The 23899-nt window shown below is 39.4% G+C and overlaps 1 protein-coding gene and 1 non-coding gene across 3 annotated transcripts; one reads left to right on the forward strand and one right to left on the reverse strand.

The window, feature by feature from the left end:
* Positions 1-582: 582 nt before the first annotated feature.
* Positions 583-15944, reverse strand: LTA4H (leukotriene A4 hydrolase). Of its 2 annotated transcripts, none has more exons than XM_053943846.1 (19): positions 15516-15944; positions 14433-14563; positions 12215-12335; positions 11684-11752; positions 10902-11006; positions 8499-8551; positions 7870-7942; positions 7419-7559; positions 7174-7197; positions 6163-6233; positions 5938-6049; positions 4953-5097; positions 4772-4875; positions 4348-4418; positions 4061-4115; positions 3138-3233; positions 2541-2623; positions 1719-1823; positions 583-1406 (listed from the first exon to the last, which is right to left on the reverse strand). In XM_053943846.1, the coding sequence occupies exons 1-19, from the start codon at positions 15660-15662 to the stop codon at positions 1286-1288; spliced, it is 1827 nt and encodes a 608-aa protein (XP_053799821.1). In that variant the 5' UTR covers positions 15663-15944; the 3' UTR covers positions 583-1285. The 2 variants fall into 2 exon arrangements, with proteins under 2 accessions (XP_053799821.1, XP_053799822.1); XM_053943847.1 differs by lacking the exon at positions 15516-15944 and adding an exon at positions 15157-15468.
* Positions 15945-15951: 7 nt separating this feature from the next.
* Positions 15952-16023, forward strand: TRNAD-GUC (transfer RNA aspartic acid (anticodon GUC)). Its single transcript has one exon. It is a non-coding gene; the product is annotated as a tRNA-Asp (tRNA).
* The last annotated feature ends 7876 nt before the right edge of the window (positions 16024-23899 follow it).

Consider the following 23899-nt stretch of genomic DNA (forward strand, 5'->3'; position numbering starts at 1 on the left):
AAAACTTGGAAGGAAATTAGGTGACAGGCTCCCCACTCATCCTAAGTGCTAGGATTAAACCAAACCTTTTGCCACAATTATATTGCCACTCTCCTCCCCTAAACCAGCACTTTTTGGTTTTGTTTGTCACTCATTGATATGGGTTATCCCTATGCCAACAGATTTAACTCATGCAAATTGTTCTTATCAAACTCGCTGCAAGACTCAGCCTAGAGATGGCAGCATTTGCCACAGCATCATTTAACCATTGGCTGGAACTGCTGTAACAAATGCAGGAAAAACAGCTCTCCCATTGTTTTTGAACTTATCTCCAGTTGTTATATGAGCACGAGGGGTGGTGCCCAGAACTAGTTAAAAAATCCAAATATTAAAAGAATCAAACTGGGTAAGGAAAGACTTGGGCTTTAGCCCCCCTACAATAATAAATTTTGAAAATAAATAGTGGGTTGAAAAAACATTTGGTCTTCGTTGTCCTCTTGGACTCAAAATAAAAATTTCTCCCACAACAAAGATGAATAAATAAAACAGAACTATTAAATCAAAACTTTTTGTACATATCAATATACAGACAAGACAGACAAATAGGGAATGAAAAGATTTATTTTTTATTCTTTAGGTACTTGAAGTTTCAACCACTGTGTTATGGAAAAGAATGCTGTGCACAAAGAGCCATACCATCCACCAATTAATTTTCCAAGTTCTTCAATTCTATCACTAACAAATGACCCCATCTCAGAACAGTTTTTGTGTATTCTAAAAATTGCTTGCAATGAAAACATTCTCTCAATTCCAGAGATGTAGCCATTTTGCTGCTTTAGTTGGAAATGCAAAATAGAAAGTGTAGGAGAATGGATTGCAAGCAACCTTGCCCCTGATGAATTACAGCTGTGCTAATTATCAAAGAGGAGGAACTGCCTTGCCCTTAGTGGGACACGGTTGTGTCCAATGAGGACGGATGCTATAAAAGAGTAGCTTAGCTGGTTGAGGGGGAGAGACAGAAAGGGAAGAGTTTTTTTTGCTGGCCCTGCTGCGAGGGGCTGTTGTTGGAGCCTGCTGGCATCAGTCTACAAGGGAAGCCTGCAGTCAGTCTGGGAGTAGTTGGAGTCTGCTGGCAGTGCTATCTACTGCAACAGTACTGAACTTGATTTGGAAAATTAATTTTAAGTTACATAAGTACCAAAGCAGTAGAGCATTTTATGGCATAATCAAGCACGCATATCAACAGTTTGGGCAATCCGTCTCTTCTTTCAGCAACACAAAAATCTCAAAGAAATAAGTACATTTGTCACTGGTCCTGCTTCAAGTCTTTGCCCACAAGCATTGAAGTGACAGGGTGCATAGAGGCCCTATGCTCCAGAAACGTCTTGACAGCCAGATCTCGACTCTTGTCAAAATTGTAAAGGTCCCTGTAAAAGAAGGAGCGGGGGGAGGCATAATTACAAAAATCCAGGAAAATAATACAACATAGATTTTCCTAAGATTTCACTTTTCCCTCAAAAGCCTTGCCTTAATGTGCATCCTGGGACTAAGCTTTCTTCTATGCAAAAAAATGTCAGCAAGTGGAAGGAGCCTCTGAAGATAAGCTTGTTCACAGTACACAGAGAATTCTGTATTATGCCACTTGAACATGTACAATAAATGCATTTCAAGTATTATACATTCCATTATAGTAGAAATGCCAACAGCATGAGCTCCTGCAATTTGGAGATTACTTTTACCTGAACAATGGTCGAGTAAACTTCATCCTGCCCTGATCTGTTGCCATTTTTAAAGCCAGAGGAATAGCTTCTTCCCACTTGGACCTGATACAGAGGCGCAGCCATCTGGAGGTGGAAGAAAAAATTTGCACTTATAATTTCATTTGTGGTAATGTGGTGGTTGGTTATGTAATGATTCTGTTCCCATAAATGCTTTGAGCACTGCTGTGTGGAATGAGATTCTAGCTGAACATAAGATATTTAGTGTTTTACTAGCACATTACATACATCAACTTTTTTGTACAACAGGAGAAGATTGCAGTCAAGTTCCTCCAAAATGGAGGATTATTTTCTGCAGCTATGTATTTTTTTATATTACAATAGTGTCCAGTTGCATCACTCAGAACTGAATTATACAGCACTTGTCCCATTTGACCAATGGATTAAATAACAAACCAACCAAATGAAATGTCACCATGGGTGCATGTGCTTATTTTGATTTAAAAAGAAATTGATCTTGTTACAAGAAGTAGAAACCATACAATATGTTTAAAATACTTTGTTGTCAGGTCTTCAGGTTCTTTTGTTAGCATGCCAGATTAAAATAAAGAACAGCTTATCAGCTGTCCACTGAGTTATTCTACTAGACTGTATTTGCCCAATTCATGAATAACATGATACCACTCTAGTAAGCATGATGCCTGCACATGCATTTACAAAACCACAACAAGAAAAACCCCAAACCCTGCCCCAATTCTGTAAAACAGGATGTTTCAGGTGAAGTAGGACAACTTGTTTCATGAAAACATTTAATATTTTAAAAGTGCCCATACTAGAACAAACCTGAATCTTATTTCAGAGTTGTTTATAGCATTGAAGTTATATACTTCCTGCATGCGTTGGACATGTGACAATGGAAGAGGTGCCTGAAAAAGAAATTGCAGTCAGAATAAGCCAGAGGAAGACTTCAAGCCAGACATTTCAATAATAAACAGAGTGATTCAAGAAGATAGATGCTACAAAGAAACTGAAGTCCTACCATGACAAATATTTTATTTGTTCCTTTTATCTTTTCAGTGTATGGAAAGGGGCAAGGAATAAATATTACCTAATTCCCACATTCTGTACTATTGAAACATTCAAGAAAAAGTATTTTTATTCAATTTTATTTATAGCTTATTTGCTATAACATCTGGTACAGACCAATTCAAACACCTCATGGTTTTGTTTTTAGCTTCCAATCCAAAACACTGTGTGCTGTTCATTAGCTGAAGAGCCAGACATATTAAGGGAGGCAAGGCTGAAGTTTTCAATAACTATGAGAGCAGATTAATTTAGCAAAACATAAAAGAAAAAGATTAACTTAATTTCAATGCACAGTAGAGCTTCTATGTCTGCTTTTGTGATATCAGAATCAAGTCATCCCAGGTGTGCATTTACCTCCAGAAGCAACAGTGCCAGGAACTCAATTAACTGATGAGATGACATTTCTTTCAGGTCTGCTGAGCTGAATGAACCCAAATCACTTTCTTTTGCCTAAAAGAGAACAGTTAATTTTTAATAGGTATTTCAAAATACAATCAGGTGTAATTTTCTGTTTTGATATTCACACTGTTGAGCCATTTCACTTAAAGAAGATACTGATTTGTATCTGTGCAGGATGTTACAATAAGGGGAAGGGAGAGACTTAAGCTGCTGATGTTTGTACTCTTCACTTACTTTCTCCCCACTGATGTTTTTATTCCCACTGTCTTTCTGCTACTTAAGTGAAAAATCAAATATTTTTTATAAAAATTAACATTCAGAAAAAGAGATAAAAGACAGGATGTAAGTATAGTGAAAAGCTACAGAGGTAACAAAAGGAGGGTATGCTGAATTCTTTATTAGTTGTATGACTTTTATGCTTCAAACTAGAGGAAAATTATGTGGTATTAATTAATATACTTTACGTACCAGTTTTTGATGAGAAATATACTAACTCCAGTATACCATAGAGGAACTACTGCTAATACATTAATCAGTAATGTAGAGGTACCCTGGTATTTGTTTTTAAATCAAGCCGTAATATCAGGGTTTCAAAAACAGTATTTTCTGTTTGGTTACTACATATGTATAACAAAAAGTTGGCTTTGTATCTTGTTAAAATATGGACTGCACTTCACAGACAGGAGTCACAGCTAATTCCCTGACTCTACAATGAAGGTCTAGTCTAGGAAATGCATAATCCATGGCAGCCATACTGTGACTATAAATACACACACTCTCAACAAATGAGAGATTTCAGAAGAGAATGGCTGTCTTTGTGTAACAAAAAATATTAGCTTTTCAAGACAGGGACACTTCAGCATTCTTTAACCACTCACTTGGATCCATCTTTGGCTCAAGGCAATGCAAGCATTTGATAGTGTCATGTCATACCTGTCAAATATTAAAAACAAAGGTTCACATAATGAAATAACTATAGAATAAAAGACTGAAAACATTAACAGTGACTATTTTTACTGCTATATACACCTACATAGTAGTAGGGCATTTTCCAATAAAACATTTACAAGACTTTCACCCTGTTTACAAACTGCTTTATCACTGTTAGGAAAATCACATGCAATCTGGAGAAGGAAAAGTTGAACTACAGAAGAGTGCAGCTTACGTAGGCTTCACTGGTGGCATTCCTGGAGCATGAAACCATGAGTTCCAGTCAACTTTATCAAGAATATCTACCTACAAAGCAACACAAAACCTTATTAAATTTTAAATCTGATTTTAGGATTTTTTTTGAGAAAATGAAATCTAGTTTCAATCTTTTTATTTGTTTTGATAACATTCTTCCAATTACCCCAAAGAATTCTACACAGATTACTTCAAAACAAAGCATTCCCCTCTTTGAAAAGAAAAAAAAAATAAAAGGCATCATAATGCAAACCCATCTTCATAAATGCCAGATTACATCATATTAAGTTCTTGAAATAAAAAAAAAGAAATATAAAGAACGGGTCTTTAAATAAGTTCTGACCTAAGTCAGAATTTCACATAATTAAACGGTTTCAAGCAATCAGTTTTAAATATTACACAACCTTATCCTTGAAGTAGGAGTACAAGAACTTCTTCCAGTCCTCTGTTATGATGCTCTTATAAGCAAACTTCTGAACATAAGCCTTCAAGAAGCCAATGAAGACATCTAACAGAAAAGAAAATGTTTTAGTGTTTGAAATTAAGGTGGAAAACAAAAACATATAAAATCTGACTAATGCTTACCTGGTCCTCCAAGGAGCTGTTCAAGGTAAAAAAGCAAAGCAAAGCCTTTCTCATATGGCACAGATGAATAGGCAACATCAGGATCTACTTCATCCAGATTAATGACAAGGTTGGTTACAGGATTTTTATCTCCAAGAGTATTTATCTGTGCCAAAGACAAAAGAACACATATCAGCCTAGGAAAACTGGCACTCCTGCAGATCTGTACTAATTCTATTTATAAATTCTATATATATAAACCATCCAAAACTGAGACAGCTTCATTTCAAAGCATTCTCCTTCTTCTTCCTGAAGTTCTGAACCTGCACAAACCTTAAATTACTAAAATTTAGAATCAACCACCCTGTGCTCCAGATGTCTCAAAGCAGGTAATTACTATCATGCCTGTCTAATCATGAGCACCTATTAGTCTGGCTATATTTATCCCCTTATTAGCAAACTATTTGAACTACGTCATTAAGCCTTTGAATTTAAAATCTATGTTGAGAGAAGGAGACGTGCCAGCAAAACTTCAGCTCTGGATATGGGCAGAACAGACTCTAGGCTGCTCAGGGAACTAGTAAGATATCACAGACTAGAAATCTGAAAAGTAAAGTTCGGTTATGCTACCAAAACACAGAACTAAACAACCCTCTTAGACAGTAAGAAATCAGTTGCTTGCATGAGGCACTGTAAATTCTGATGATCATGGCTGCAGATAATTTTGATAAACTTTCAGCTGCTTACCAGTATGCTAACAGGTAATACTGCAATTTAGTGATACCCAGAACAACCAGAAGAGTCTGTAAAGATGTTCATCCTCACAGAAAAGCTTAAAAAATTAAAAAAGCTTTATCTAATCTGAGTACATGAAGCAATCAAACACCTTGGGTAGCAATCAAACACCTTGGAATCAAAGTTGTTCATCCTCTAATAAGAAAGCATTAGGAAAGCGGATAAAACAAATTTTATTTGTGGGAAACCCATATGATGACTTTATATTTACCGTATTCTGCAGTTCTCGCCAACCTCCTAGGGCCTGAAAGTGCCTGAACTGCTCACCAAACAACCGACCACCGATCCTGCGTTCCAGGTACACAGTATGACCCTCATTCAGCCTGGAAAGACATTGATGAAGTCAGCACTGGTAGGATGGTAAAATGAATTTGGTTAGTCTCTTTGCAGATTAAATTTAAAATATGATTTGCATTGCATTGAACATCATACCCACCAAAAATGCTCCCATGTTTTGTTGGTTACTAAGTTTCCTGTCCAGCTATGAGATATTTCATGTGCAATAACCTAAAACAAAAACAGATCCACCATTTAGAATCCACCATTCTCCTCTGGAAAAAATGCTTCAGATCCTGACAGAAGGAATAAAAAGTTGATGAGATCTCATTTGCTACGTTATGTTCACCAAGTTAGCATTCACAGTTCTGCAGATCTAGCCATATAAATTTTAAGCAGAGGACCAATGCTAACCTAGCTAACAGAAACAATTTTCAATGTCCAGCCTGCAAGCCATAGAGCCATACTGATCAATAGCTTGGTGTAGGTAACTTGTTTATGAAATCAGATCTCAGAATACAGAATAACAAGTGATGGACTAGTCCTGCTTTCTCACCTAAGCAACTTCTGCAGTGGGAAAGCTAACAATGCATGATACATTAAAAAGTACCCATGTCAAATATTTCAGTATTCTTTGTTTAAGACAATCTTTTTTTTTTTTTAAGTTTAGCAGTACATCAATCTAGTAAAAAGACATAGGCAATAAAATTGCATTCAGAAAAAAAAGGATTTATTCAAAATTATACTCATTATTTCCACTTTGAAGAAATCTGTATATAATATGAGTTCTAGTGCACAGACACATAGAGGAAGAAGTTATCTCCGAATGATTTTGATGAGGCCAATTCAGTTGTGATTTTTAATGAGATATCTATACACAGATGTTGTGGTTTAACAGGACAGGAAAAGACTTATGGAGCAGCTAACCACAGTCAGCCTCCTGTGTATACAGGCACCCATGTTATTTCTATCTGTCCATTATACAAAATAGACACTTTACAGAGTTTACTTCAAATTAACACTCGCTTTTGTAAGAGTTCCTGAGTTACTGCCTTAACTTTTAATTTCCCCAATGAAAAGAGACCAAGTTTTCAGGTATTTATTATAAAGGAATTCAGATACATCTTCAAGTTGTGTTCTACTTGAAGAGATGAATCTATTTTTGACTTACGTTTGATAGAGATCGATCACCTGCCTAAAAAGAAAAGGGAAAGCCAAGTTAGTTGTTAGGTTCAAGTCAGCCTCAAAATAGATCACTTCATGCAGTTGCTTGTATGATCCCTAACTCCAAAGGAGGCAGGAACATTTACAGGTCTTTCTAGGAAGAAGACTAATCCAATTTGTGCATTACTATCCATCACCTGATTGACATGCAAGCCCTAAGGAAAAGCTGACTTTTATCATTGCTATACTTACCAGCAGTGTTGGAGTTACAAAAGTAAGACAAGGATTCTCCATACCACCATAAGGAAAAGAAGGTGGTAAGACTAACAAATCATACTGTCCCCACACATAAGGTCCTGCCAAATCTTCTGCTGTTTTCAGCATAGCTTCAGCCTGAAACAAGAATTCAAATTAGTTTCTAAGATGATTTCTGACTACAAACACTGAACTAAGCTATTGATCCCATATTTCATTCCCTTTCACCTTGGCAAGTCCCACATGTAAAACAAGTATGGGACTGTATCAATATGTATTTTCAGTACTAAGTTTGTACTGCAATAGAATAGCAGCATTTTGTGGGATGGGAGGTAGACAAAGGAGAGCTACAGATGATCAAAGCAATGAAATGTAGTCTGTTTCTTTTCCAATACTATGTGAAATAGTTATCTTACAATACTGTTTTTTGTTGTTGTTAATTACTCACCTCAGAAAATTCATAGGCTGATTTATCCACCAGTTCCTTTTCAGCCCACACCAGTGTCCTTGGGCCAATCTTTCTGTTGAAAGTAAAAATACATGCCAAGAAGACAGTATGAACCAGAAGTAATCCTAAAACTAACACAGATAGCATATGTTTAACTGTAACCCATAGCTCTTGAGTAACATTGCAGAGGAAACTCATTAGAGAATCTTTGTCTGCTTTTCCTCTCTGTTGCTGAAGCAAAGCCTTAGAAAACAAAACAAACATGCAAGCATTATTCAGCAAAAAAGAACAGGAAAACCACTTACAGATTTTTAAAGCCTTTGACAGAAAAGGCTTATCTGTTAACAGACAAGGCTTATTTGTTAACTAGGAAAGAAGATCTATTCCCTGTGCTAAATTTTAACCACTAAGGGCTTTTTCAGGTCTGAACTCTTTATGCTTTCTCTAATTTACAGCACAAGTAAAAAAATTATTCAAGAGCAAATCAAGATACATGCAGTTTGATACAAATAAACAGGTTAACTGAATCTCTAAGACCCTTTAAATTTAGAAATAAGAAACCGTTTTTTAAAAAGCTCAAAAGATTTATTGTGGTTATTAATATTCATACATTGCACAGATTCACTCACCTACTTTCTAAAGCTCCAACCACTAAAGCAAACAAGTAGCAAGGTACGGGAACCTGGTGAAGAACATAGGAAAAATAAAGAAATCTTACTTGTAATGTCAGTTATCAGACTACTGACTCAGAGAAGAACAAAAGTATATAAATAAAGAAGTTTTCCTCCAGAGTTTCCTGCCTTAAAGGCAGGCACTGTTTTTTCACAAACACTGTTCTTTCTCCCCGAATGATACTCCTTTATCTACAGGATGTACTTGCTTCACAGATGTTTCAGGCAAAACCCACAAAACTAAGTGTTTGAAAAACTTACAAAACCCACAAAACTCTAAGTATTTTTCAAACTCTAAGTGTGAAAAAATCTGCATACAAAATTCCTGCTGGTTTGGTTTCTCTTCAAAAGAAAGTCAGTTTTCCATATTAATTTCAGTTCCACTAAATTTTATGGAAGGAGAAGTTAAGAGATATTGCTCAGATAAAGGGCAGTTTTATCACGCAGAAAGATGCAGGAAAAGCCTTAATGAAGTAAACAAGAATATTTATGGATATAAATACATTAAAGAAAAAAGATTCAGGAAAAATCAAAATGTATATATTTGATTTCCATGTTTGGAATTTAAAAAACTCTAAATATTTATTATTTCAATGAGAAAAACTCCTGACTGAAGTATCTTTATAGAGAACTGCTTTCTCCAAGTGCTCTGGAAACAAAAGGGGATAATACAGCTATTCCTGTAAAAGGTCCACTTCGTCTGAATTTAAACAATGTTAAATAAGTAAGACTTAAAATCATAATTAGTTGGAGACACAATTTCAGAAAAATTTATTCCACTATTATCCACAAACCAAATATTGTTTAATAGTGTTTATTAAAATACCCATATCATTATCTGTGTTTTAATTTTACCTATTAACCCGCAGAATATATTATGGAAAAGAACAAAGTCCCTTAACTTATGTTATAGATAAGTTAAGAAAAAACTATCAATACATATCTACATTTTGATGTCCAATTTGCTAATTTGACATTTTGAAATTCAAATGTCAATGACTGTTGGGTTGTAAACTCATTTTTACAGAGGTTGCTCTCCACTACTCTTCTTTCCAGCCTGGCTATGCAGGAGCAGAAAAAGGAGTTTTAGGTAAGCCTCAGCACATATACATATCCAAGAGCTTGATGCATTTGCCTTTTTCATCTGAGGAAACAGACACCTCTTGTAACAAATCAGTGTCAGCATCAGGCGACATGCATGTGCTTTTCCATGTCTTTTTTCATTTGTGTATTTTGTGCTTAATGTGTTTTCTTTAAAGAAAAGCATGTCTCTGTAAAAAAAAGTAATGGTTTTATGTATCAGAAAGTGTAGTATAATTTCAATTACACTAAATGTTATTTCTGGTGTAGGTCCATCATGCTTATCAACAGTGTATTCCTAGATAACATTCATCTCTGGATTACACAGACAACATAGAAGTCTTCTGTACTAAGACTGAGAGTGGCAAATGTTTTGGCTCCACAGAGGGCAGAGCACTGCTTACTGATGTGCTCTCAGATAAGGGAACTGTTTTTGCCCCTCTCTCAGGTTTCACACAGCAGCCAAATCAAACCCGACAGCTGCTTCTGCTCAGAGTACTCTAAACCTCTCCTCTCCTCCAGTCACATCATGCCATTCCTCCTTGCAGTTATACAGTGTCAACAGTCCAGATTTATGTTCATTTTATCTGCTTGTTCAGCAAAATGAACTGGGATCACCAAAAGAGCTCATAAACACCAGAACTGTAATCCAAAAAACTGTGAGAACAAAAATGCCAGAAGAGTAAATCAGGATTGCTGCTTTATGAGCAGTGGAATCATTAGACTAGTTGCACCACTTAATAAAACTTCCAGAGAACAGTAATCTTTAATTGGCTGGAGATACTTTCCATAGAAACCAAAGTTTTCACATTCCAAAAAAAAAATTTAAATCTGCTGTCAGAATTTGCCTAACTTCAAGCTAAAAATTGCTTCTGACGCTGAGTTTCACTGCTTAGATGAAAGTTCTTGGTGAGCTTAAAATTTGCAGGGTCTGTTTTCCAAAACTTCCTCCCATATTATTTGCATCTTCACTATTTTCCAAAAATCAGTGCAGACAAAAAGTTGTGACAGGACTAGTTTTGAGTATTGAAACATTTTCAAAACTTGAATTTGGCTTTTCTGGGAATGCCAAAAATGACCAGTAAACACCAGCAGCACCAGCACTTACTGGTTGTCTTCTCAGAGCTGGAGTTCCATAATGCCTCACATTTCTAGAGTGGCAAAGACCTATATGAGTCACATGATTTATCCATGACATCAAAACCACACCTGAGGTGCTTCTGAGCTGCACAGGTGAGGAATAAGACCTCGTGCAGCCATTCCCTAGCCCGGAGCACTTACGTTCTGGCTGAAGCGGTAAATCTTGTGAGCGCTGTCCTCCGGGTCGGGCGCCTCTCCATCGCGATTCGCGCTCATCAGAGCCACCAGCTCCTTTGGGACGGATATCTGCAAGGGCACCCAACCATAAGCAATGCAGCAGGCACTCAGCATTATACTCCATATTACAAGCAGCTGATAACAAAGAGTAGCCCAGATTTGTTCTGTCGTTAGGTCATCTCTGTCAAGTAGAACATAAGGCATATGGAAAATGTTGTCTTTAAGACAGGCAATATTGAATTAATCAGAGGAGTATCTCCAACAGAAGTAAAAGGCTCACTTTCTTCAGACAACTGAATTGTAATGTCACAGTGCACATCTATCTTGCTTTTTGCTTCCTTAAAACTATTTACACCAGGACTGCAAATATCCCCTAACTATATACCAGAATATATTATTTAAGGCCTTTTCAAGTGTTTTTTACTTTACAGCACTCTTTGCTGTCTTACTGTCAGCTTTTCCTTCATCTTTCCAGCATCTTTCTTTCTTACTACTGCATTTTTACTTCCTTTTGCAAATAGATACATAACAATGAAAAAGAGTTGACATATACAAAAAAGGAAGTGGTAAAGTTAGAGAACTGCCACAGGGAAGATCAGCTCTTTCCTCTCACGTTAAGTAGAAAGTCAATATTCTGGTTTTATATTAGGCCACATGCTGGCAGCTACCAAAAAACCCTGCCCAATATAAATTCACCCATTGTAGCAGTTGTTTTCAGTTAAGACACGTGACTTAGGTTCATCTACCTCTGCATAGTAGGTTAGTTTCACAGCAGGTGTGTCTTGGCATGGAAAAATGGCTCTGCAGTGGATAGCCTAGAGAGGGAGAAAGGAAAAGAAGATAAAACAAAACTGTCCTTCTAAGGCAGAGGACTAGAAATAAATCAATTAATACACTATAGTGCAGGTCTATACAGCTCCTCCAGAGAATTCATTATCTATAATCCAGTACTTCTATCCTTTAGAGCTTACAGGCCTTTGTAAAAGGAATAATAGTAGGTAAGGCAGATCAATAGACAAAAGTATTGGTTGTAAAGGACTATATGTTCTTCAACAAGGACACTGGAGTGGGTAAAACAGTTCCAGCATTACTAAAATGTAAACATATAATAAAATCTCAACAACATCCTAACATTAAGTGTTTTCATTTAGGACCTTTGACACACACAGCTAGAAGTTACAGGCTACTGCCCTTCCCCTTTCTCTCCAGTTCTTTAGAAACCAAGGGAAAGTACCAACATTATGTATGTCAACAAGTTTGGAAAAAATGAACTCAACCTGGCACTGGCTGAAGAGAAATGGGTATTTCTTTCCAGAAGTTTGCTCTGGAGTAAACCACTGGAGAGCTGAAGACTGTGGAGAACTTTCAAAAGAGATTTCAACAATTGCTTCTTGTCCCCTGTATAATAAAGAACACAGTCAGACTGTTTTGACACAAATCCTGATCACATTGAAATTCCTCTGCAAAGATGTCTGAAAAACAGGTCTGCAGCACTGTCTCAAAAGCATTAAAAATGAGAACAAGTGTCATATTAAAAGCAGTAATTCCCTTTCAATTGTGGTATTAAAAATGGTTAGCTTATTTCATTTTTACATCCCAAGGCACTTTTATTATTGTTTTTACTAACCAGAAAATTTTCCTCTTCTTTCTTCAAGGAGAGCACAGACTATTTGGGGCAGCTACATGTATATAGTTTTGTCACAGCTAAGTTACCTTGTACATGTAAGTGTAAAAACCCCTCTGCAATACACAAACAAAAAAGACCCTACATAAGTGCAAAATCCTACATAAGAAGATACATGACTGAATAACATAGAAGTATTAAGTATTCTGTGCATTAAAAATTTAGATTTTGTGTCTGATGTTAATGTTCTGTATTATCCTTAAGAAGAAAAAAACACCCTGAAAATTATCAGTAATTGTAGAATTAATTCCTATTAACAGTAGGGGTTAACAAGAAAAATAAATAATGTTCAGATTTTATTTAGAGTTTCAGAACTGGTGTCAAGCAAAAACTAACAGTTATGTGTAAGACAGGAATCAGTTTGCTAATGAGGGAACACATACCAACCTGACACATTCATACTCTTAATTATTTATTAAAAACATATCTTAACCATCACTGAGACCCAAAGTACATGGAAGTACTTGCTTCTGTTCTCAGAAAGTTCCAGATTATACATGCAACTCTTGGAATAAACAATCCAGCCATAAATCAGAACAAACTTCAGCCAATCAGAGGAGTTGGACACTAGATAAGCTGACCAGGTGTACACATCTGGTTTATAACCAGTGTTCCAAAGTACATATTAGACAAGAAAAGAGAAAATAACTGGTATTACCATAAGGCATATTGCTTTCTGAACAATCAGACCTCCAGTTGTAAGTCCAACCCTTTCCTATCACTGTTTCATTGATAGTTACATGGGGGACTATGTCTCACACTAGATGATGAATTCTTACGGTCACAACACATACCTCTGTCTTTTTTTTTCTTACCAGGAAATTTAGAGCTTTAAAAAAAAAAAAAAGCAGCTGAAAGTCAAATAAAAGAAATGGGCCTATATTTCTGATGTGGCCTGTTTGCTCAAGTATTTAATTTGTTCAATTTCATAAGAGACCAGAAGTGTTTCTCCAGAAGGGACAACTATTTTATGACATTCCTTTCTCTTCCTCATTATTTGTGTTTCTTAACTGCACTAATTCAGAGTACAACATTAAAAAGAAAAAAAGCTTAAAAACCAGACTAAACTGAAAGAGTTTTTAGAGGTAGCAATGAGTTCTAAAAACCAAACAATAAGAAGTAGGAAGCAACTTAATATTCAATTGTATTCAAACAAGGGAACTTCCTTATACAATCACAGCTTTCAGCTTTGGCACCATGGAGGACTGAGATACCACTGAGTTACAACATACAAAGCAAACTGCCAAAAAACATACTGTAATTTGGCAACAGCTTTTTAATTCATATACTTTAAGAGGTAGACCATGGTTAGTTCACTCTCCATCATGCTGCTAACATGCGTTAGCGTAGTCAACAAAATAAAACTTTGATTATTTGAAAACATGCTCGAATCTAATCATAGTGGTAACCTGAAGTTCTACAGAAATGTAGAACCAGCCCTCGTATAAAAGAAGACCCAAAGGGGGCTGTATCTCCATGTGCTCTACACTGTAACAATTCTGAACCAGGTAGTTAAAGCAGAGACAATATTACTGATGAAGCACTGGAAAAATTGTGATACATTTCACATCATTTTGCTACTCAGTTCAGTGAGCAATTTTGTACCTGATACAAGGTCTGGGGACAGATGCAAACACTCTCAAAGTTTTGAATAATGAAAGGCAAATATGACATTAATCTACAAGATCATACGAAAAGTACCCTGATTCTATTTTATAAGTCTCTTTGCAAGCTTTACTCAACAACCCTACAGGCAGACAAGCTACAGAGCATTTTGAAAATCATCTAAAGGAGCAGGGAAAAGTGTGTACCTTCTTAGTTCATTTGGAAATGTGATTTCTAGAGGGGTCCCCTTGAAACTGTGCTTTTCTCCAAAAGCAAATTGTGCATCCTGTCCATTTACAGTCACTTTAAATACCTTTACATCTTTTGTGTCCAGGACCTGTGATAAAGAACATGTTGGATACCAGTTAAATAGTGTAAAACAATAAATGCAGCACAATGAAATCTAAAACACAAGTCCCTCTGAAGGAAAAAGTATTTTCTAAATAAAACCAGAAAAGCTGACTGCGTTGACCACTGGGAACCAGCATTTTAAGAGAGCAGCACTGAACTAAGAAAGCTGGAGGGAAAAGAGGAAGAAAACCAACTTCTAACCATAGAAGTGATTTTATTAAGAAAAACCACAAAGGTAACAACTCCACAGTACTGCTATGAAGTGAGGAGAACGGTATAAAAGCCCCTGCTAAGGCTTCTGTTGGAACACACCACTGCAAATCCAGACCTTCATGCAATGGAAGGTGAATTAAATAGTGCAGTACTCATTTTTTTTAGCACGAACGAGGCGTTACTCTTTTTACTAATAGGACTGGGCTTTTTCCCTAAAAAAATAAGCGCCAACCACAAAAGAATTTTATGGAGTCCGCATGAGAAAAGCCCAGAACCCCCGAACTTCGAATATAAGGCGAAGTTTAAGAGGTTCACACGCTTATTTGCAGAGATAACAGAGAAAGCAGCTGGCATAACGAAACACACAGGCGAAAAAGCCCTAAATCTAGATTTCCAGTGATTTATTCCCATCTTTTCGGCAGCATGCTCTTCGCCGCTTTAAAGGGAAGACATAGTCTTGCCCTTCCCTTGCGCCGGCTCTGGGGGGCTAAGCGAGAACCGGGGGCTGCGAGGCGCTGTCAGGCTCCAGCCGAGCAGCAGGCAGGGGCGGCGGGTCCGGGAAGGGCCGAGCGGCGGCAGGGAAGGAAGGAAGGAAGGACCCGGGACGACGGCCGAGGGGAGACGGAAGGCGGCACCGGCGCGGGCTCCGGGCTCGCCCCTCACGGTCCGCGGGGTCCCCTCGCGCCCGCCGCCCTCACCGCGCCCCCCCCCCCCCCCGCCGTTACCAGGCAGCGCAGCGCCTCGCGCTCCGCGCGCGCGGTGAGGGCGGCCGTGCCCCGCAGCACGCGCGCCTCGAAGTCCGCGCGGCAGCGCAGGTGGAGGTGCCGCGTGAGGCAGCACGCGGGAGACGCGAACGAGCTCGGGTCCGCCATCGCTTCCGCGCCGTCTGCCCGCCCGGGCCGGCCCTGCCCTGCCACCCCGTGCGGCACAGAGCCCGCCGCGGAGAGGGGAGGGGAGGCCCCTGGGAGGTGTAGTGCCGCCCTCCGCGCGGAGAGGGCGGGGGAACGGCGTGAGAAGTACAACACCCATGGTGCGTTGCGAGAGAAGGGGGGTGTGACTGTGGGTGAGTCAAGAAACTTGGTTGGCTCGAATTGGCTCTCATCAGGATGTGGGGGACTAAGCAGAATGTGAGCCCTGCTGGAAAGAAATTGAATGTACAGTTCCTCGTTAGTATAGTGGTAAGTATCCCCGCCTGTCACGCGGGAGACCGGGGTTCGATTCCCCGACGGGGAGGTACAATTGTTTTTCTTTTTCCCTAGCTGCTTCTACCGTAAAGGCAAAATCAATTTTTCGGGAAATCAAAGCTGTTCCCAGACAGCCGTAGTAAAACCGCTCCGACTCTAAAACAGAAAGAACAGAGCAAAAGCTATCCGAGTCTGGCTGCCTAACTGCTCCAGGGCTGAGGTAGCGGCAGGGTCTCACAAAATCAGCTGCAAAACTGAGAGAAGGCACAGGGAAAGCATTTTCATATTTTAATGGCTCAAACAGATGAACAAAAGGGTTAAACCTTTCAAAAACATTCACCCTTTTTCTTAAACTGGGATGGAAAAAACTTAACCCAGCCTCACCTGAGTCAGAAACAATGGGAACGCGGACAGGTTAAACAGGCACAGGAGAAGAGGGAAGGTGGAAAGCCAGAGGCCATGTCCTGGCTTGCAGTAACACATCCTGGCATTTTTGTCCTCAAAATGAGAGCTTCAGCGATCGGAAAGCCCTGAGGCTTCACTGGATACTGCCCGGAGCGCACTTAGCTATGTGCACCAGCTAAGAGTAGTTTGCAGAACAGCTGTGAGACTCCAGCATCCCTGCTTACCTTTACTTAGTATCACTGAAAATGCTTTGTTAAGCACCCCCTCTTTTTTAATCCTTTTGCCAGAAATTTATTTGCCTATTTATTTATTTATTACACAGTTCAGCACAAAGGTACTAGGAGAGATCTCCTGTCTGTGGGAGGTCAGCAGATGCTGAGCAGTAAATATGATTGCCCAGATTTCCATTTTTCCAAGTCAGGAAATAACTCCACGGCCAATTGCACATAAAAGGAGTAAGGAATTAAGACCCAAGGCAAAAGGCCAAGACACCCAGCGGTGAGAATGCATGTGTCTGGTGTTCAGAGCAGAAGGCTGGTGAGCCCTGCTCTGGCCCTGGCTTTGTGCACTCTGGCAGTTTCAGTAAAACTAATTTGATGCCTGAACTGCACACTGAAAGCAGACAGTTCTGTGCCATGAGCAACCTTGCATCAGCCACCCAACCAGCAGCAAGCACTCAAGTGAGAATATGCACAAGAGAAATTTTCTCTGTGTAATAAGAGCTAAGAGGCAACTTGACAGAAAAGTTTGGCAACAAAGGGCAATTACTCTTAACACAGCATTGCTGGAAACCATGGACATATAATGCCAAATCCAGAATCTAACCCCTGTCACCCTCAGAAATTTGTTTCTGAAGCAGCACACCTTCAGCCCAAGTGTGGACAGCCATGGGAGCAGCACACCAAGAGCTGTGGGGAGCTGAGACTACAGGAGGACTGCTAGGCTTGATGTACTGTGCAAGACCAAGAGATGCTTTCTGTGTGCTCATCAGCTGATGGCAAAGCCCATAGGCCTCTCAAGAGCATCCCACCACCCCAGCTGTCCCATCTGGATGTGAATCTGAGATGGCAATGTGAGAAGTACATGAAGAAGAGGGGATGTGAGCACCACCCACAGTGATACCCTGGAGCTTTGTATAAGCTCCTAGACTGCTGCCACATGCCCAGACAAACTAGAGCAGGACTAGGAAGGAGTTTCAGTAGGTCTGTATTATAGAAGGGAGAAAAAATAACCATAACATTTTCCCTTTCGTGATTTCTGAATTTCCTGCCACACTCACTTCTCTTTCTCAAAATCCACATATATATGTCATCAGAAAATCAAGGGAACTTATTTTGCTTAGTAGGCAGTTTGTTTCAAAACAGAGGTCGGACCATAGTTGTTCATGTGTGTTGGCATCCAGTCAGGCAATTTCAGCTGTCATAAAACAATAAGGGATAAGAAAAGCAATTAATTCAAAACAGAACTCTGCTGACAGTGTTTTTAGTCATAAAAAAAAGAGTCTTGTAAGCAATTTCATACCTGCTTAGTCGTGGTTCTTGTTTTCAGATTTAGCTTTCACAGTGCTCAAGCGCTACTCAAGAGGCAAAGTTTTGCTGTAAGCACACAGCTTCTGAAGTCTCAGAAAGGCATTCTCATTGGTGCATGGGCAAAGGTGAAAGGAAGAGGAACAAGGAGCTCAGGGCACTGAGCAGGGTTTTATAAGGTCAGCCTCTCTCCACCTGCAGCGTACTTTGTTCTCACCTAAGTCATCCAGCTCAACCTCTTTCCCTTCTCCTGTGCTACCAAACCCTTCCCACCCCACAGTGCTGTTGTTCCCCAGCTGGCAGTGTGGAGCCAGGACAGCTGGAATGCCAGCAAACCCAGACACAGCACCCCACATGTTTCAGACCTTCCTGAGAATGCTAGTGCAGTTCAGGATGGCTTCCTCATGGGCAGTGTCCACAGGAGGCACAAGGTGAGGGGTCCCTTAGCTGGAAGACTTCCTCAGTTTGCAGAAGCGCAATTTGAATGAGCACTAATGAAATCTGGAGATGCAAACAATTCAGTATTAATAGTAGAATTCTTTCTCAAATGCCTCTTTAATTATCCACACACAGCTTTAACCTTCCTCTATTTTAATGCTTCTATTCCTCCCACTTAGCTTGCCATCATGTGTGTGATTTATTACCCTCAATTTATCAAAAGCTCATGGAGAGCCAGTATTATGGCTGGTCTGTGGCCAAACCAGCAAGACAAGAGCAACTTGGAGAGCAAATTACCAGTTCCAGTCTTGCTGAATTCATAGGCTGGTACCAAAGCAACACTGTGGGGAGGTGTGGGCTGAAATATCAGAATAAGCATGTTAATGTCATCTTGCTAAAGCATCTGTTTTAAGTGGGTTCAAGTCCTGGGGACTGTGTAATTTCAAGCATTTTGTCCTCTGAGGGTTGTAGGTGTATTTATTACACCTATTTTGGTGTATTTAACTAAGTCAATTTTATGTACCCTTAACTCTGCCAAATGTTTCAATTAACCTTTTTCAAGGTGATTTTTGAAAAGCAAAATATTGCTTGCAAATGTCATTATGCAAATGATGAAACACAAACTTACAAGAACTGAGTATCTTGGAAGTTTTGTATTGGTGATTACTCTAAGGACAAGGAAAAGAAGCTAGGACCCCTTCTCAAACTTAATAACTTATGTTAATTGCATATCACTTGGAAGTAAACTAATCAGTAAGTAGGGAGATGAGGAAGAACATATTAGAAAATGTCTCTATAAATGGTCATCAAGGGGTAATAGCAGGAATAGACAATGACAAATTGTTCGCAAGCTTTCTTGCAGGTCAGACATCCAATGTAAACATGTTGAACTGGCCATTTAGGAGGATACAAGCCCTTTACTCCACCTTGGTTCTTCTACAGAGACTCCCAGTGCTAAACCTTTTGGCTGCTAGGAGAAGAGGGGTATCTTGGCCTGTCAGAAGGTGCTGAAACACTTTGCAGTAGTAGCTGCTGTTTGCTTCTGATCCCTGCACAGGGTGAACCGGGGATCATATAAATAAGATAAACAATGTAAAAGAATTTAATCTTCATTGGAGAAGTTTCGGCTTGTCATCATTAGTATCCACAAACTTTTGGCCCCAATAAGCCCAATTTGTTCTGCAGTCTTCTCTCTCCACTGAGGAGTCTAGCTGCCAGCGGCCCTGGCCAGCTCTGTGATGGTGCCAGCCTTGGATCAGCTCCTAGGAAAAGAGCTGTGTGAGGGTGACAGCTGGGCCATGGCTGTCCCCAGTCTCTGCTGCCATCCCTGCCCCCCTCAGCGTATGCAGGTGCTGTGGTCTGTGCCCTTGCTGGAGGCAGCCTGGCCCAAATGCCCCCAAGGAGCAGCCCACTCCTGCAGCTCCCTGGCACACAAACAATCACAGAGCAGCATGTGGGCCTGTGAGCACAGAATGCCACCAGGGAGCTGGCAGTTGAGTCCTCTCATTGAGAATTTCCAACATCTTCACACAGGTCTGGGCATTCAGGTGCTGCGTGTTCCTGCAGCTCCAGTCAGGCCACTGGAACAACAGTAATATAAACTAGATGGGATGCTGACCTACCTGTCAATTAAAATATACCCAGGCCACCATCAGGCATTCAACTCCACTGCATTGTGGTTTTATAGCTCCTCCAGACTACCCTGGCATTTTTCCACATTCGCTTATAAGAAAGGTAAATTAGGTAAATTACTGGAGAAAGGTCCACTTTTTCTCCAGTAGCTCTTAACATCTTGAGCACTTAACACTTGAGCATAATGATGTACAAGGTGCTGTTCCATTTTGTACATGAATGACCATTAATGAATCCAGTCTCCTGGGACATATAAATGGAAAATTTTTTAAAGCAATATCTTACTAGTAGTTTATTCTCCATTTATTTATTTTTTACACTGCTTGAGAATGTCCATTCCATTTATTTTATTTTTCCTGATCAAGACAATTCCTTAGTGCTGTTTTCTTTGTAGAAGTGAACAAACACTTCATACAGTTCTATCTCTACCTGTCAGATGGTCTGTTAAATATAATTTTCATGTTGCTAAACATGCACACAGATTATACCACCAGAAAAATTAGCCTCTGCTTTTAGGCTATGTTTTTTAGGATATGTTTAAGCTACTAGAGAGACCTGATGATCAGATTCACTCATATTATTTCAAAATGAAAGCATCCAAAAATCACAATACTTATCTGATAACATTAACCTACAACTTTGGAATATACTATTTAAGAAACTAACTTTAAAATTGCTACTTGAACTGACTATATTTATATTTATACACAATTATGGCACAATTCCTTTTTACCACTTCAGGGTGTGCAGTGTGTTTTCTTCTCCAGAGGATGTTATTTAACTATGCATGGAGATCTGGCCACCTCAGGATGTCCTCATGGCTGGCTCAAGTAAGGATAATTCCTGCCCCAAACCCAAAAATCTAGATGATGCACAGTTAACTCTTCTGCTAATTTGATGGTAAATTACTATTACACTATTTTGCCTATTCAGGATTTTGCTTTGTCTCATATTTTTCCTTTGTTAAATATTTTGAAATACCATGGATGGCAACACTTCCTCTTTCTGGTCATGTTACTTTCATGTAGCAGCAGTGGGTTACAATATCCTTCTCTATCTGAAAACCCTAGCGCATACAAAAGTTTTTATACAGACAGCATTGTGGTATATGAAGAAATCATCTATGTTTTTCTATAGCTGTTACTAGCTTCACAGTCTTCTCAGTCATCAATTTTAAAAACCTCTGTTTCTGGGTGATTGGGTCCTTTTTGTTCCATGAGGTACCAAACAAAGAAGCTCATACTAACTTTTAAGCATCCAAGATCTAACGCTGAAACAAAAGAGATGGTATATAGGTTTCACACAAAGCATGCTCCCTTGAGTAGTTTGCAGATGCTCATCTTCATGCAGAATAAACTCAATGATCACAAAAAGGATGGGTTTTTTTTTTTCTGTTGTTTAATATCTAAAGCTTTCCAAGAGGAGATTTCATGCTTCTTTACTGAGGATTCAGCTTTGAGAGACCTTTACTCTGGAGATGGATATAAACTGGCCTCTGGATAAATTTGGGATATTGTTTTAGAGTTAGGAGCATTGAAGGATGCAAATTGCTGATAATTTTATTAGTTATTTTGCTAGTAGCTGGTACTGTGATGTGTTTTGTCTTTAGTATGAGAAGAATACTGGTAACACACTGATATTTTGGTTGTTGCTAAGTAATGTGTATCCTAAGTGTAGGACTTTTTTGTTTCTCATGCTCTGACAGTGAGCAGATGCCTCACAAGTGTAAACCACAAGATAAGGAGGCTACACCTCTCAGCAGAGGCCACAACTTGACAATATAAGAGCAGTGAATGGCCTGCCTGCATGGACACAGGGAAAGAATCCAGTAAAGTGTTAGAAGACCCCAGACCAAAAATTACAATTGGACCAAGAAAGGCATGTGATGAGCATGGGGGATGGGGGCAGGAGGGTGTCTCTAAAGGCATTCAGCTCAGGCTGATCTGCTGCTGTACCACTCTATGAAATAGTTTATTTTTATAAATTCTGATGGCTGAGACTCTTCCATGAGAAATCTAGGGTCCAGCCCAAAGGAGGAGGAAATGCATCTGAGAGTGGGGGGATATGTGAGCGATGAGTTGAAAGGGACACCCATTGCTCATGGAACTTCTCACTGTCAGAGATTCCAGTCCCAGGAGTTACAATCTCAGGTGGTGTGTGCAGCCCCTGGAAAGGTGTGAGAGTGTTCAGGCAGTGGCTTCTCATCTAACAGGAGTGCTATGGAGTTGCACCTAAATCTGGTGCTGACTTTCACCAGCAGATGCACAGAAAGGCATCCATCACCTCCTGCTTCTGCACCAGGCCATGCCATCTGGTGACTGTAACATGCAGCAATTGGGCTGCTCTTGAGTTCATTGTCAGGCCCACTTCTGTAGATCAGTATCTTGGACATCTCTTAATTACGCTTGATATTTTTTTGCTTTTAGGTTGACTTCTTGGAACCTTTCTTTGATTCTTCCAGGAAACAGTGCAAGTAATTATTTGGATATTTGTCCCTCATATCCATATTAAGAGCAGGAATGCAAACCAGAGCAAAAACACAAGCAGAAACAAAAGAATTGTGCAGAAAAAAATACTTCATTACTCAAAGACTTAATCAAAAAGCATAAATCTTACACATCTCCATTAGAGATGTCTTTATTCAAGAGTGGGAGCAGAGTAGAAATAAACAAAACCAGCAAAAGTTTCTATTACAGTTTTGTAAGAAAAGTTCAGTCATATGCTTTCCTCTTTTCAGTTAGGGCAATAGTATCTCTGTAACTTTTGAGATTGCAGAGGCATTGCTTATTTCTTCTGCCTGGTTTACTACAGGCATACCATCTGCAGCATTCTGCTGTTGCTGCAGCACCAACCAATGGAAATTTTTGCAAACCATTTGGTATTATATTTCTGCCCCTTCTTATGCATAGACTTGGAGTGTGAGCTGAAGACGACTCATTAGAGCAATGTTTACATGACCATGCAGCCTTATGTGATGTTATCAGTCTCTCCAAATTTAAAAAGCTCTGTGTCAGATACATAAGAATTTAATATTTTTAAGACTGAATTTCCCTCTGTGTCTTTTCTGCTAGGTTTTGCCTGGCAGCAGCATTGGCCTCAATTTGTAGAGTTAAAGCTGAAAAAATGGAGTTATTCCATGGCAGTACTTAGCAAACTCTGCTTTTTCACAATAAGCAATGAAAAATGTTTAATCAAACAATATTATAGAGGAGAAGAAAGAAAAAGAAAAAAAAAAGAGAAAGGAAGCAAAAGAATTATCAGAAGAATCAAAGACAAATGCTTTCTCCGAAATCACTGAATGATAATGGGAATCTTTATGACTCCTCAGTGAAGCGCTGTAAGGTTGTGAACAGCAGCTGCTTGCTCTCAGTTTGTTGTCTTCCATTTCTCAAACCCAGGCAAGCCTTTCCTTAGCCTCATTTCAGTTGCTGGTCAATAAGTACCACTGTTTACTCTGCATGAGCTACTCCCTGCAATGCTCTTCATTACTTGTCTCTGCTTTTTCTTTGCTCCGGATATCTCAGCTCCTTTGCAGAAATACCCACAAAGCCCCCAGTGTTCTGGCCATAAAGTGAAGTGTCCCTAAATAGATGTACTTCCCCCTTTGTCTGTATGTGGATGCCCCATGTCTGAGAACAACTGGAGACCCTTACCACAGGCACAGCCAGCTGCTCACAACAGAGGAAGTAATTTCCATACTTCTTGCATAGTTATTTTTTGCCATGGTTATTTCACAAGGCAAAAGTGTCTTCCTACTTCTCCCACAATTTATTGCATAACATGGAACATAATACATGAACTGATTAAATGTGCTATTCAGGTGGAAGTCTCTCCCCTAAAAATCTGTGAAACATCCCATAAATCCAGGTTTCCACACATGTGGTGCTCTCAGTGGAGGCATTGATCTACTCTTTTTGGCCCACT

Source organism: Vidua chalybeata, chromosome 5 (genome assembly GCF_026979565.1).
Source record: "Vidua chalybeata isolate OUT-0048 chromosome 5, bVidCha1 merged haplotype, whole genome shotgun sequence".
Taxonomy (NCBI): Eukaryota; Metazoa; Chordata; class Aves; order Passeriformes; family Viduidae; genus Vidua; species Vidua chalybeata.